General features: G+C 37.3%; 1 protein-coding gene across 2 annotated transcripts; it reads right to left on the reverse strand.

Moving 5' to 3' along the window:
* Positions 1–7,775: 7,775 nt before the first annotated feature.
* On the reverse strand, positions 7,776–12,531 carry LOC137736855 (SAP domain-containing protein). Of its 2 annotated transcripts, none has more exons than XM_068476159.2 (5): positions 12,022–12,531; positions 9,828–11,240; positions 8,900–9,097; positions 8,670–8,821; positions 7,776–8,541 (listed from the first exon to the last, which is right to left on the reverse strand). In XM_068476159.2, the coding sequence occupies exons 2-5, from the start codon at positions 11,212–11,214 to the stop codon at positions 8,065–8,067; spliced, it is 2,214 nt and encodes a 737-aa protein (XP_068332260.2). In that variant the 5' UTR covers positions 11,215–11,240; positions 12,022–12,531; the 3' UTR covers positions 7,776–8,064. The 2 variants fall into 2 exon arrangements, with proteins under 2 accessions (XP_068332260.2, XP_068332267.2); XM_068476166.2 differs by having other exon boundaries at positions 12,125–12,509.

Consider the following 12,531-nt stretch of genomic DNA (forward strand, 5'->3'; position numbering starts at 1 on the left):
GACTTTTCCGATTTATTTCGATTTTTCGTTGAGTCACACGCTATGTGTAAAATTTATGTGACACGTGAGTGTTGAAATTTTAATTATTGGTCAACATTCATTTCATCGAAATTTCAATGTCTACAGGGACATTTCTGCGAGCGCACAAAGCAATGCAAGGGGATTTCAATGGTTAATTTTGAAGTCTTTAACCATGTTACAATCCACGGGTAGTGGTGAATTGACTTGGGGTATCAAGTCTTTTATTTTGCAGTTACTAGATTCTAAATTCAAATTTTTGCCATTTCACAATTTGGATGAATTTAGTTTATTCTGTCATCATTTGTCTAAAAATAAAAAATAATAATCACTTGCTACAATACCATAAAAGGATTTTTTTTTTTTTTTTTTTTTTTGGTAACGCACCGTTAAACTCTATTTAATCGTACTTTACCCCCTGAAACTCATTTTACGTTACTTTCTCTTTCAAACTCAATTTTCGCATTACTTGGTGAATTGATGAAAAATGTCAAAATGGCACAAAAATTGAGTTTATGAAGGCAAAGTTGTGCAAAATGATTTCAATGAGCAACGTAAAATTAAAGTTGAGTTTCAAGGGAGTAACAAAAACTAAGCCGAAAAGAAATTAAAGCTCGTTTGAATGTGCTTTTAAAATGACTGAAAACGCTTTTAGTAAAAATATTTTTTAAAACAATCCTTAGTAAAAATGCTAATAAATCCTAAAAAAGTACTTAAAGTGCTTCCTAAAAGAAGCACTGGTGCTTCTTGTAAAAAGCAATTTAAGTGTTTTTGAAATCTAAAAATATTTTCTTTAAAAACGCTTTTGTCATTTAAAAAACACCTCCATACAATATTTCACTCTAAAAGCCAATTGTCGCTTTATGGTTTTAGACTTCCGCAAAGACAATGGACTTCCAAAGATTCAAGATTCTCATATTGTAGACTTTCATGGACTTTTATAGACATGTCGATTCATTTTTTTTTTTTTTTAACAAAGTTGATTGGACAACTGCAAATGAAATTATGGCAAAAAGGTTAGGATTGAGAACTAGCAGAACCAAAACCAAGTCGGTTCGATTCAATTTGAGTTCTTTCGAAAACTTTTTATTTTTAAAATTGATTCGGACCGGGAATGTGTCATCCATCGTTCAGCTCACAAATTTGGAGGTGAACCAGGCCAAATAGAACCGTACCCACTCAGAAAAAATAAATAAATAAATAAGGGAAAGTGATAAATCGGTAAATGGTAAGCTGGTACATAATTCAAAAAAGTAGGGTTCTTAAATTATGAATTCAATTAGCATTCTAGAAACGCTTTTTATATTAACATCCGATAAAATGTTGAATGCACCCCATATTAAAATTTAATATTAAATAACTTATTGCCCTACTATGTAATGACAATTTTGACCTTATTAGGTTTTAAAAAAAAAATCTAAATACACCCCAAATTACTTTTAACGTATTATTTATCTTCTTTAACTATCAAAACCCCTCTGACCCTCCATTGTTGAACAAACCAATGAAACGACAAACATGTTGATTGAGAAAAATTAATTTTGACGAATGAAACACGAAATTGATGTTTCAAAAAATTCACATGAGGTAAAACTTCATATTTTTTTTTATTGTTTTAGTGATTTTGATGACATCGATAATTATTTAATCTTGCTTTTGTTGCGTTATTCAAGCTTTTATATTTGTATTCATCTTTTAGAGATCACATTAATTACATGTAAGATCCCACATCGCCCAGGGGAGTGATCTTTATATGTATATTCTCATCCCTACCTAGAACGAGGCCTTTTGGGAGCTCACTGGCTTCGGGTTCCGTAGGAACTCCGAAGTTAAGCGAGAAGGGGGCTAGAGCAATCCCATGATGGGTGACCCACTGGGAAGTTGCTCGTGAGTTCCCAAAAACAAAACCGTGAGGGAATGGTAAGCCCAAAGCTGACAATATCGTGCTACGGTGGTGGAGTCGGACCCGGCAAGTGATCCGCCCCGGGCCGAGATGTGACATTACATGAAGAATTAAACACTTAAAATTACCACAAAATATTAAAAATAGACGACGTGGATTTTAATGGTGGAATTGAAAACAACCCACATATGCTTTAAATCCCATGCAGCATCTTCTATCAAAATTCCAGTCGATATTTTTATTCCAAATTAAAAGCTTTATATGATTTGAGAAATGTGGGATATAGTGCATGTAAAAAATGTAAGGTGTATATTGAAAACGTGGGGTGTAAGGGTATTATGGGGAAGTATGTAGGGTGTAGTAAGATAATTTTTAATTGAAAAAGCAAATGTGTGGTGTATTAAATATGTGGGGTTGATTCAACAATTTGTGGGATGTTAATATAATAAAAAAATCTAAAAGGACATACACGTGTCAACTGAGCAAAGAGTAACCGATGCTAATTGTCTTCTCTATATCTATGTAGAGAAAGCCAATTAAACATTCATAATACCAAAAAATACCCCTCTCTTCTTATCTCTTCTCTATCTCTTCTTTATATCAGCATCCTATAATGGTGAAGCATTCAAATATCCTAAAAGTGCCCCCATTTAAGTATCAACATAGAAGTTGCCAAATAAAATAAGGTTAAAATCATCAAATGAACACAATAAAAAATCATGAGTCGCTCATCTGAGACAATGTTTGACACACCCCGACCCGGAATATCTGCTAGTACTTCGAATCAAGCTGTGATGGGCAACACTTGGAAGGTAATGAAGCCATAAAGTGTAGTGATGTGGAAAATGTGAATAAATTTAAACCTAAAAGTGCCTAAGTATAAAAGTGCACTATGAAGTAAAATAGGGTGAGAAATTATACCATTGAAGGTAACCGTCTACCCCAAGATTTGCCAAGAATCCTCGTCGACGCAAGGGTACAGCTACTAAACTTGGAGGGGCGAAAAACAAGGGTGAGTGGGCCTGAAAATAAAGTTTTAATTAAAAACTTTTTGAAAACGTTATAATCCCTTGCCGTGAAACATGTATAGTTTCCAAAATATACATACTATGTATAGTATGAAAATACCTACCGTAGCCTGCAAAACGTAAATAAGGCATGATATCCCAAAATTTCAACAATAATATAAGTAAAATCAGGTGCTCAACAACCTACGCTAGCACACCAGTTAGAGTCTCCTAATGTGACATGTACGACTAAACCTATTTCTCATCAATCTATGCTAGCACACGAGTCGGAGTCGCCTAGTGCGACATGTACAACAGGACTGGGTGTAATAATATACGCTTTAGTGCTACGATCACGTGAAGACTAATAATAATCGCGGTTACCTACGAGTCGGAGTCCCCTAATGCGACCTGTACGACAAGACTAGCATCTACTTGGATCCACGGCGAGTGTGCAGTGTGTGAACATCACGTGAAGGACTGACCCTGGCCTGGGGCGGGAGCACTAACACCGGGGTGTAGCAATGATGAGCGGAATACATGAATATATGCATGCCATAATGATTCAATAATTCTAATCAACATAATAAACTTACTTGTGCATCCCGTAGGATTATTTTGGCATTTCACAATAGTGCAACATTTCTTATAACATCATTTAATCATGGCATCAAAGATTATATGCATACATGTGCATCCCATAGGATTTATGATAACTTCATAATTTTCTGTTATTTCGCTAATTCTTATAAACTTTAGTCTAATCAAAGCGTACGTAAGAAATTCTTTTCCCAATGCATAAATGGAAACTATCAATCATATATATATATATATATATATATATATATATATATATACACACTATAAAAAGGAAAAGACTCACTCATTTGAAGTGTGTGCTACAACTCCCTAGCACGAATATCAAGGCATCACGAACAATCATCGCCTAGAACAATTATCAAATCACGTCTCACAATTCTTATCAATAGAACACGTAACTTACATAAAACACATCCCCAAGGACATTCTTATATATATATATATATATATATATATATATATATATATATACACACTATAAAAAGGAAAAGACTCACTCATTTGAAGTGTGTGCTACAACTCCCTAGCACGAATATCAAGGCATCACGAACAATCATCGCCTAGAACAATTATCAAATCACGTCTCACAATTCTTATCAATAGAACACGTAACTTACATAAAACACATCCCCAAGGACATTCTAGAATGATTTAAAATCCATTGACCAAAAATCAACCGTCGGTCAAACGTCAACGATAGGGTCCACAACCCTATGTAACTCGATCCGGAAGATCCGCACCTCAGATTTCTGATCCATAACTTCCAAAGATACACATTATGCTTCTAGAACATCATACTAAAGTTTCATTATAATCCAACGGTTGGATCTCCACCACTTGCAAATTCAAGTGGAGCTCAACATTTTATTTTACGAGCTTACAAATTCAATTCGGAAAGATCCATACGTCAGATTCCAGATCCGTAAGTTTCTAATATCCTCAAATATTATGTACTATAACATATTAAAGTTTGGTAACGATCCAACGGTTGGATCGTCGATTCAATCAGTATCCAAGTGGCGGTCTCTATCAAAACTATAGTCTTATGACGAGATTTTGTCAATTGAACTCCACATATGAATTCAGAGTAACCAAATTAGTCTAGGAAGGGCAGGTGAGGCCTCAGCCCATGCATCGTAGGATGCAACGGCCGGCCACCCAGGCTCGTCGGAAAATTCAACTATTTTTAAAAATTATCAAATTTTATAGGAATGAAGATCTCAACGAGTAGAGCAAGTTGTGTACATGTGGCCAAGTCTAATTTGGCCGAAAAAAGCCCCAAATCGTCCTCGAACCGTCACCCTAGAAAGGGTGGAATTTGATTTGACTCCATTGATGTTCCAATGCCCCTGCTAGTATTTGGGCCTTGCTCCTGGTCTGAAGGGGAGTCAACTGGTGGTGGTCGAAGGAAATCATTGCAAGAATAACAGATTCGCTGATGTGCACCCACGAACCCATACGGTTCGTTCTTCATGATACGAGGCCAAAACCCCATCAATCTTGAGTGTAAAATGGAGAGGGAAGGCCGGTGGGGAGTTTATAGGTGGTGCTTTGGTGAAATTCCCCGGAAAAATTGCAGACAATCGCCGGAAAACTCTCTAGGTTGGCGCGGGTTGCAGGGGAGTCCAGATTGGTTCCCCTCCTTCTCCTTCTCCTCTCCTTTCTCTCATTTCCCCTCTCCTAATTGGGCAGTTCCTTCTCCTTCCTCTCCTGATTAGGAAAACCACCTTCATCTTCTTTCCTCCGATTGGGCAGCTCTGCCCAATCCCTTCTCCTATGTTTCTCCTTCTCCTAATTCCTTTCTTTTCTCCACTCAGCCACACACATTTGGCATAACAATTTAGTGATATAAAATGATATATATAATTAAAATAGTGATTTCTTCAAAAATACTTTTGAATTCGTAGCTCCGTAAAACTTTAACCATAGCTCTGATTTCAATTATGCTTGCGCCTACGCGTTTGTATTGTTGAGTGCTTCGAGAATACGCTAAAAGAATATTTTGTACGTCTCACTAAACATTGGTAACGGAAGTCAACGATTTCACCTCTAGGGGCATTTTCGTTAATTCACCCATTTGAAATTCATAAAATCGCAAAATTAGGGACGGGTTGTCACAATGTTTGTATGGATCTTAAGAATGACAATTCTCAATTGTTAGATGAAGCACCACCAGCACTTAGAGAATCATTTTAAACAATATGACCCCGTCGATTAGTCATCCAACTCGTGTTTTAATCTCACCACTGAAGCACTCATATTGGAGGATTTAGAGTGAGGGTAGGTATTTTCGTTGCTTGTTTGTTTATTTAGTATTGGCGAAACAAATTTGTTTTTAGTAGGTTTTTGCAATTACTGATGAGGCTATAGTTTCTGTTTGGGCTTATCTTAGTGAATGGTTGAAGATTAATGCTCACAAGCCTGATAAACATCATAGGATTGAATCGTTGCTCCATTGGGAAGCTCCTCTTTCATATTAGTTTAAGCTTAATATTGATGGTTGTAAGAAGAAAAATAATAATTCTATTGGAGCAAGTGGTGCTTTAAAAGATTTTGATGGTACATGTGAGCTTATCACTGATGCACTCTGGGACTATATTTAGACTTACAATTGGCATGGAAATTACAGATTGATATATTAATGTTGTAATCAAATTTTGCACTCACATTTCATTTGGTGATGCAAGCTGCTGGAAATAATCATCCTTTCGGTTCCCTTGTTTTGGGATGTTGAGAGTTGCAATCAAGATCTTAGCAATGCGAACCTCGATATGTCAATAGAGAAAAGAATTTTTGTGGTGGATAGTTTAGCGAACTATATGCTTTAGATTTAGGCAAATTTTTACTTTGATAATCCTCCTTCTTGTTCAATTAGTTTTGTTCGTGAAAATCAACTTCAGATGTCTCGATCTAGATTTATTATTGAATAGTTTTGACCATAACAGAAAAAACAAACCGATACATAATGCATCATATAGAGACTAATGCTTTCATCATGAATTGCTTATAATAAATAATCAAAAGTAATGAGATTTATTCTTTCGGATCAATTCATCGGTTTCTTTCATAAGGGTTGAAGAAAATGAACTTGGATCGAACATAGGAAAATTCAAGACAACGAACTTGGATTGCACAATGAATTCAACCACGTCCTATGAATGAAAGATATTAAATTCCTATTTGTAGAATTTCTAGCATAGATATATGCATTTGTTGTACTAAATAAATGTATTATACCTAGTGTTTTCACATTCAAGGAAATATAATTCTCCCGAGTTAAATCTTTTTACATGGTACTAGAGCAACTTTTCTGGTGACAAAACACAAAATCCAAAAACTATCCGATCTCAGCCACCCACCATGAAGTGTGGAACATGGAACAAAGTCTGGCATACTGTAGAGACCTGTCAATCCCACCATGAACGCTCCAATGGGAACAATGTGACAAGCTCTTCGAAGAAGCAAGAATTGGGAAGTTCATTTCCATTCACTCATAAATTATGGAACATAAATTAATACAGAGAGTTTCTTGATTTCCTTCATAAATTATGTTGAAACATATTTTGCCCTTCAAGTGAAAACTCAAGGAAGTGATAACGACTCTGAATTTCTTCTCTCAGCCAAACCACTTGTGTTGCCACTCATCAACAAAATGGGGTCGCAGAACGCAGTCATTGAATCTTCTCAATATAGCTCGTGCCCTCCTTTTCCAAGCAAACTAACCTAAACACTTAGGAGGGAACCCATACTCACAGCTGCTAAAGGGTATTACCCAGGTCCAAGGTCTTGATTACAAAAGAGATGTTTGCTCCTGTAGCTAAACTAGTTACCGTCGGGTTACTTTCCATCCAAGGTTGGCATCTCCATCAACTCGACGTTTGATATACTTGACAATCACAAGACAGGATATGGTTTATTCAGTGCATTTCCTCAGTCAGTCGATGGACAAACCCAGGGTACCGCACCTGTATTTAGCCCATCGTGTGTTCAGATACATCAAGAGCACATCGGGACATGGCATTTTCGTATCCTCTACAAGCTCGTTACAATTGAGAGCTTACTGTGATGCAGATTGTTTAATTAAGCAGTTGAATCCTTTCTCTTCAAAGTGAAGCCCCTCGTTACCAGAACCCGTACCCGACAGTTGTAACTCCAACGTAACAAGCACTAACGCCTAAACCAAAATACAAATGTACCGGAAATTAAAGTGCAGAAAGCACGCCCCCGATTAACTGTGAGAAAGAACGAAAGAAATATTTGATCCAATAAAATAGACTCCCATCAGTTCAACTAAAGTGAAGTTGGAACGCCAAGATACAAATGGGTCCACAAAGCCAATAAACAAGGCTCCCAGTTTAGAAAGTTTCTACTGGTACTCTAAACATAAAAACTAACCCCCAACATGATAGAGCAGACTTCATAAAAACCAAAATCCATTAACGATGCAATTGCATGACATTTCCTACATCTAACATGCTGACCGACTGACCCGAAAGAGAATCTGAACACCAGCCATGATTGGATTGTGGCATGTTCCTACTGCTTGATGTTTCTTCCCTGTTGTGCTGAAAGTTTTTCGGCCACTTGTTCATCTGACAAAGGCAAGTAATAGATTCGAGGAGTTGACTTGGTTTTCCGAAACAGATCATCCAGGGTGACAATTGGAAGATCATGCTTCTCCGGCAAAGGAGGTGGGGGAGGCAGAGGAAGCCGCTCTCTTGCTAGGGGAGCTGTAGGCAAGGGTGGTGGAGGAGGGAGAGAAGGAGGTGGTGGAAGCTGCTGCTGCTGCTGCCTAGGTTGACGGGGAGAAGGCTGCGGCTGCAAGGTGGTCGGGGCAGCAGGAACAGAAGGACCACTGGCGACAGGTGGAGCAGGAGTCTGAGAAACCTGAAGCCGTGTTTGCACTTCCTGGGGATCAACAAACTCGGCCGCTAAGAGGCGCCCACCATTGGGAGGCCACTGTAAGTTATACACAGCATTCCGTGTCTCCAAGGCTTCTTCCACTGATGAATACTGCATCACAACAGTAATACCCAAAGTAAGGGATGAGTTTCATTTAATTTAGAAACTAAGCAGAAACAGACGGTAAAAGCATAGTTCCAAACAAGCAAATCCAGTGGGTACAGAGAGAGAGATATTACAGTAACATAGCAATGAGTTTTGATGTGGTCCATCCAGAAATCAGTAACGGACCCAGTTTTTCCTAGAAGTTCTTGCACAGCTTTCAGGGTGAAAGGTCGCAGAAAACGATCAATTCTCAGAGAATTAGTTGGAGCCTTCTGTGATGGTGGAACTACAACAAATAGAGATATACAGCATCAAAACATGTGTTGATACACATTTCCATATTAACTAAAGACCAATGACTCACCAACACGTTCTTTGGGAGCATCCTCACTCATAGTAGAGTTTGACCTCGAAAAGTTACGCTTCAAACTGGTGGTCTGGAAAGTTTCCTTGGGTGTGACAGTCGGCGTTTGAATAGGGCTTTGGAGCTCTGGAACTTTAAGACTTTCAGAGTTCCACCTACGCTTTTTTATAGGCTCATTGCTTCCAAATGCTGCTTGATCTGCAAGGGAATTTATCCGATCAAAAGGCCATAACTGATTATTTAAAAGGAACGGAAAGAAGAGAAAAAAACTGAAGCGCAGAGCCCAGCAATATCGTGTGAAACTAATACAAGATCCATGCCAATCTGAGGAATGCAAAACAATCAAGCTTAAATTGTTGATACAGCAAGCAAAGCAAGAATATGCACAAAACAGAAAGCAAAAATAAAACTGTAACTAGAAAGTAGCTATAGCCCTATTACAGAATAATTAAAAGACTGCCCATCAAACCTTGATTTCTAAAGGAAAATCAATGTAAATTTAGAAACTGATCAAAGTCATCAAGATTAGTTGCTACACACAAAGTGGTATGTTCCTCTTACATACTGTAATAATGCCTCTTACTTAAACCCAAAACACACTTTCAAAAGAGTATTCCAAGTTCCTATAAAACAATGATATCAACCTCATCTTTCTAGGTATTCCAAGATCCTGCGTTTTTTCTTTTTGAAAAGAAGTAATCCATGACCCTAGTTATTAAATTTAGAAATAGCTAGAACAATTTCATTAAACGTCATCACTGGGTTTCATCAAGCCCTCCCCTCAAAGGTTAATTTGTTCTCTGAAATAAGTGATACAATTCATAAGTTTCATGCAATCCAACTAAAGCAGTTCTCATAGCAACTTAGTAGTGTAACAAATGGGTTGAAAAAATATAAATAATCAAGAAACTCCAGATGTAATGCTCACCATTAAGCTTTCTTTTCTCAGCAGGAGCAGTATGATTCTTGATCTCAACATTTTCATCCATTTTGTCCGGGGAAATATCATCTCCCACAATACCAACATGACTTTCCTCTTTCACAAAGGGAACATCATTTTTCTCACCCATATCTCCCACATCATCAGGATTATACTTTGAATAAATTTGTTTACTGTCCTGCACATCTTCCTCCATAGAATCATCTCCAGAACTTCTCTCTAAATTTAATTTTTCTGAATCCCCCCCATCGGCACTATCATTTTTCTTACTTATGTCAGCATTCATATCATTGTTGTCATCTTTCTCTCCAACAGAAGCTTTGTCATCGTGTGGCTCTTCAACATCCATTGGATGTGAATCACCACTGACTGGGACAACAGTACTGGATGATGGGTCCACCATCTCCGGCTTAACATCTAATTCTAATTTGACATGATCAGCAATTATATTATCCTTTAGTTCAATCTTTTCATTAATTGACACAGAATCAGTAGAAATAGAATCATATTTTACTTCATACCCTAAATGGCTGACCTCAGATACCTGGTAGTTTGGAGCAGAAGAGTCGACCATCACATCCTTGGCTGTAGGCTCTAATCCCTCTTTCTCCAGTTGGGGCTTTGAATCATCAACCTCCAGTTGGGGCTTTGAATCCTCATCCTCCAGGTGGGCCTTAGGATCAACATTCTCCAGCTGGAGATTTGGATCCTCACTCTCCAGCTCGGGCACTGGATCCTCATTCTCAAGATAGGGCTCTGGATCCTCGTTCTCCAGCTGAGGCTTTGGATCCTCATTCTCTACTACGGGCCTTGGATCCTCATTCTCCACTAGGGACTTTGGAATCTCATTGTCAAATAGGGGCTCTAAATTCCCATTTCCCTTATTAGCTTCAGTGTTCTGTGAATTATCACCAACTACTGCTGCCTCAGCCACCAGAGTCTCAGTGACCCTAACACTGGTTTCCACAATAGTAGATTGAACAACAGGCTCCTCTTCAGCTATGGCACCAGCATCTTTATCAACCAGAACATAACCTTCTTGAATGCTCCCTTGATCCAAGTTTCTAGCGCCGTCATTAGTGTCAACCTGAACTGGCAAATCAACTTTTTCAGTCCTTTTACGCCCACCAGAACCAGTGCTTCTAGGTGTCTTAGGAAGAACTGCAAATGGCTCTACAACTTTTTCACCATAAAGTCCATTATCCTCAGTCAATGCATTTTCCCTTTCAATTCGTATTGCTTCATCTAAGCGTTTTACCAAATCATCCTTCAAACCCTTGGTCGTCAAACTTCGCTTCTTAAGCTCCTCCTTTAACTCTGTAACCTTCAAAAGATTGATTGGTCGGTTGCCAAGACTCGGATATTGATATGACATCTTCCCACTAAAAACTCACTTCAATCCTGATTTAAGAAAAATACATTTTTAAAAAATAAATAATGCTACCAAAATCAGCAACAAAAGCAAGGCACACCACAACAAATAAAACGACCTTGGTAATACATAAACAAGAAAAAGCAGCTACCAAATGCCAATATAGAGAACTCAGATATAAAAAATGCCAATATAGCTCAGTCAAATACTGCTTCAATTTAACAAAGCTAACTTAAATAACGGTAATAGAAAACAAATATTTTAAAACCCCATTACAATCAGAAAACAAATATGTACGTCTCTGAACACTCTGCATACCATATGTTTCCTATTAAATAACTATTCAAATTCTTTTACAATTGAGCCATTAAGGAAAAACAAAAACAAAAATTCTCCATGAAAACAATTCATAATCTTATTAAAAAAAAAATTGACGAGATAATATATGTGACTTATTCTAATCAACTAATACGAAGCAAATACAGCCAACTTTGAACTGGTTAAAAGTTGAATAAACTTCACATTGGGGAAAAAAATTAAAAATAACAATAGTTCCAGATTCTGCAGACTTCCATAAAAATAAAGATAAAGAACAAAAGATATCGTAGTAAAAATTAATAATGCAATTCCTGCAAGAATAATACTTGAAAGTTGAATCTAACTAAATTATTAGCTTATACTCAATGAGAAAATAATGTAATCATATAATATGACACTGTGGACTCAAAATTTTGTGCAAATCGAACCAAACAGAAAAACAGAAATCGCATTGCAGGTGAACGAAAAGGTAAAGTAAGTAAGGAAACTTACAGGAACGAATGCTTAATCGGCAGCCACGACAAAACAATCAAAAGGCCCACAAAAAAGGGGAGTGGACAAATTGAAAACCCTAATTTGAAAACACAAAACCCACCATTAGAGAAAGCATCAGCATCTATGAAGAAGCAAACCCAGAAAACAGAAGAGAAAGCTAAATCCGAATAGAGCTTCTCCCAATTGGAACAAAGAGACCCAGTGCTGGAGTCGGTGTTCGTTGTTTCCTGAAAACAACCAAAACAAAAACCAAAATCCAAAAAAAATAAAAAAGAAAAGGTAAAAACAAGTATGTGAGAGAGAAAACGGAAACAAGAAAAATGCTTTTTTCCTAATTTCTCCTTTGATTCGGGAAATTTGGGTGTCTTCTCGGAATTTGGGATTTCTAGGGTTCCTTCCTATCCATCTATTTTGCTCGTTTAGATTTCTTCTTTGTTTCTCTCTGTTTGAGACGACGAGACGAAGTGGGTTTCTTCTAAAAATACGATATTTTTTTGTTATTGATTT

Source organism: Pyrus communis, chromosome 15 (genome assembly GCF_041283825.1).
Source record: "Pyrus communis isolate YQ-2024b chromosome 15, ASM4128382v1, whole genome shotgun sequence".
Classification (NCBI taxonomy): Eukaryota; Viridiplantae; Streptophyta; class Magnoliopsida; order Rosales; family Rosaceae; genus Pyrus; species Pyrus communis.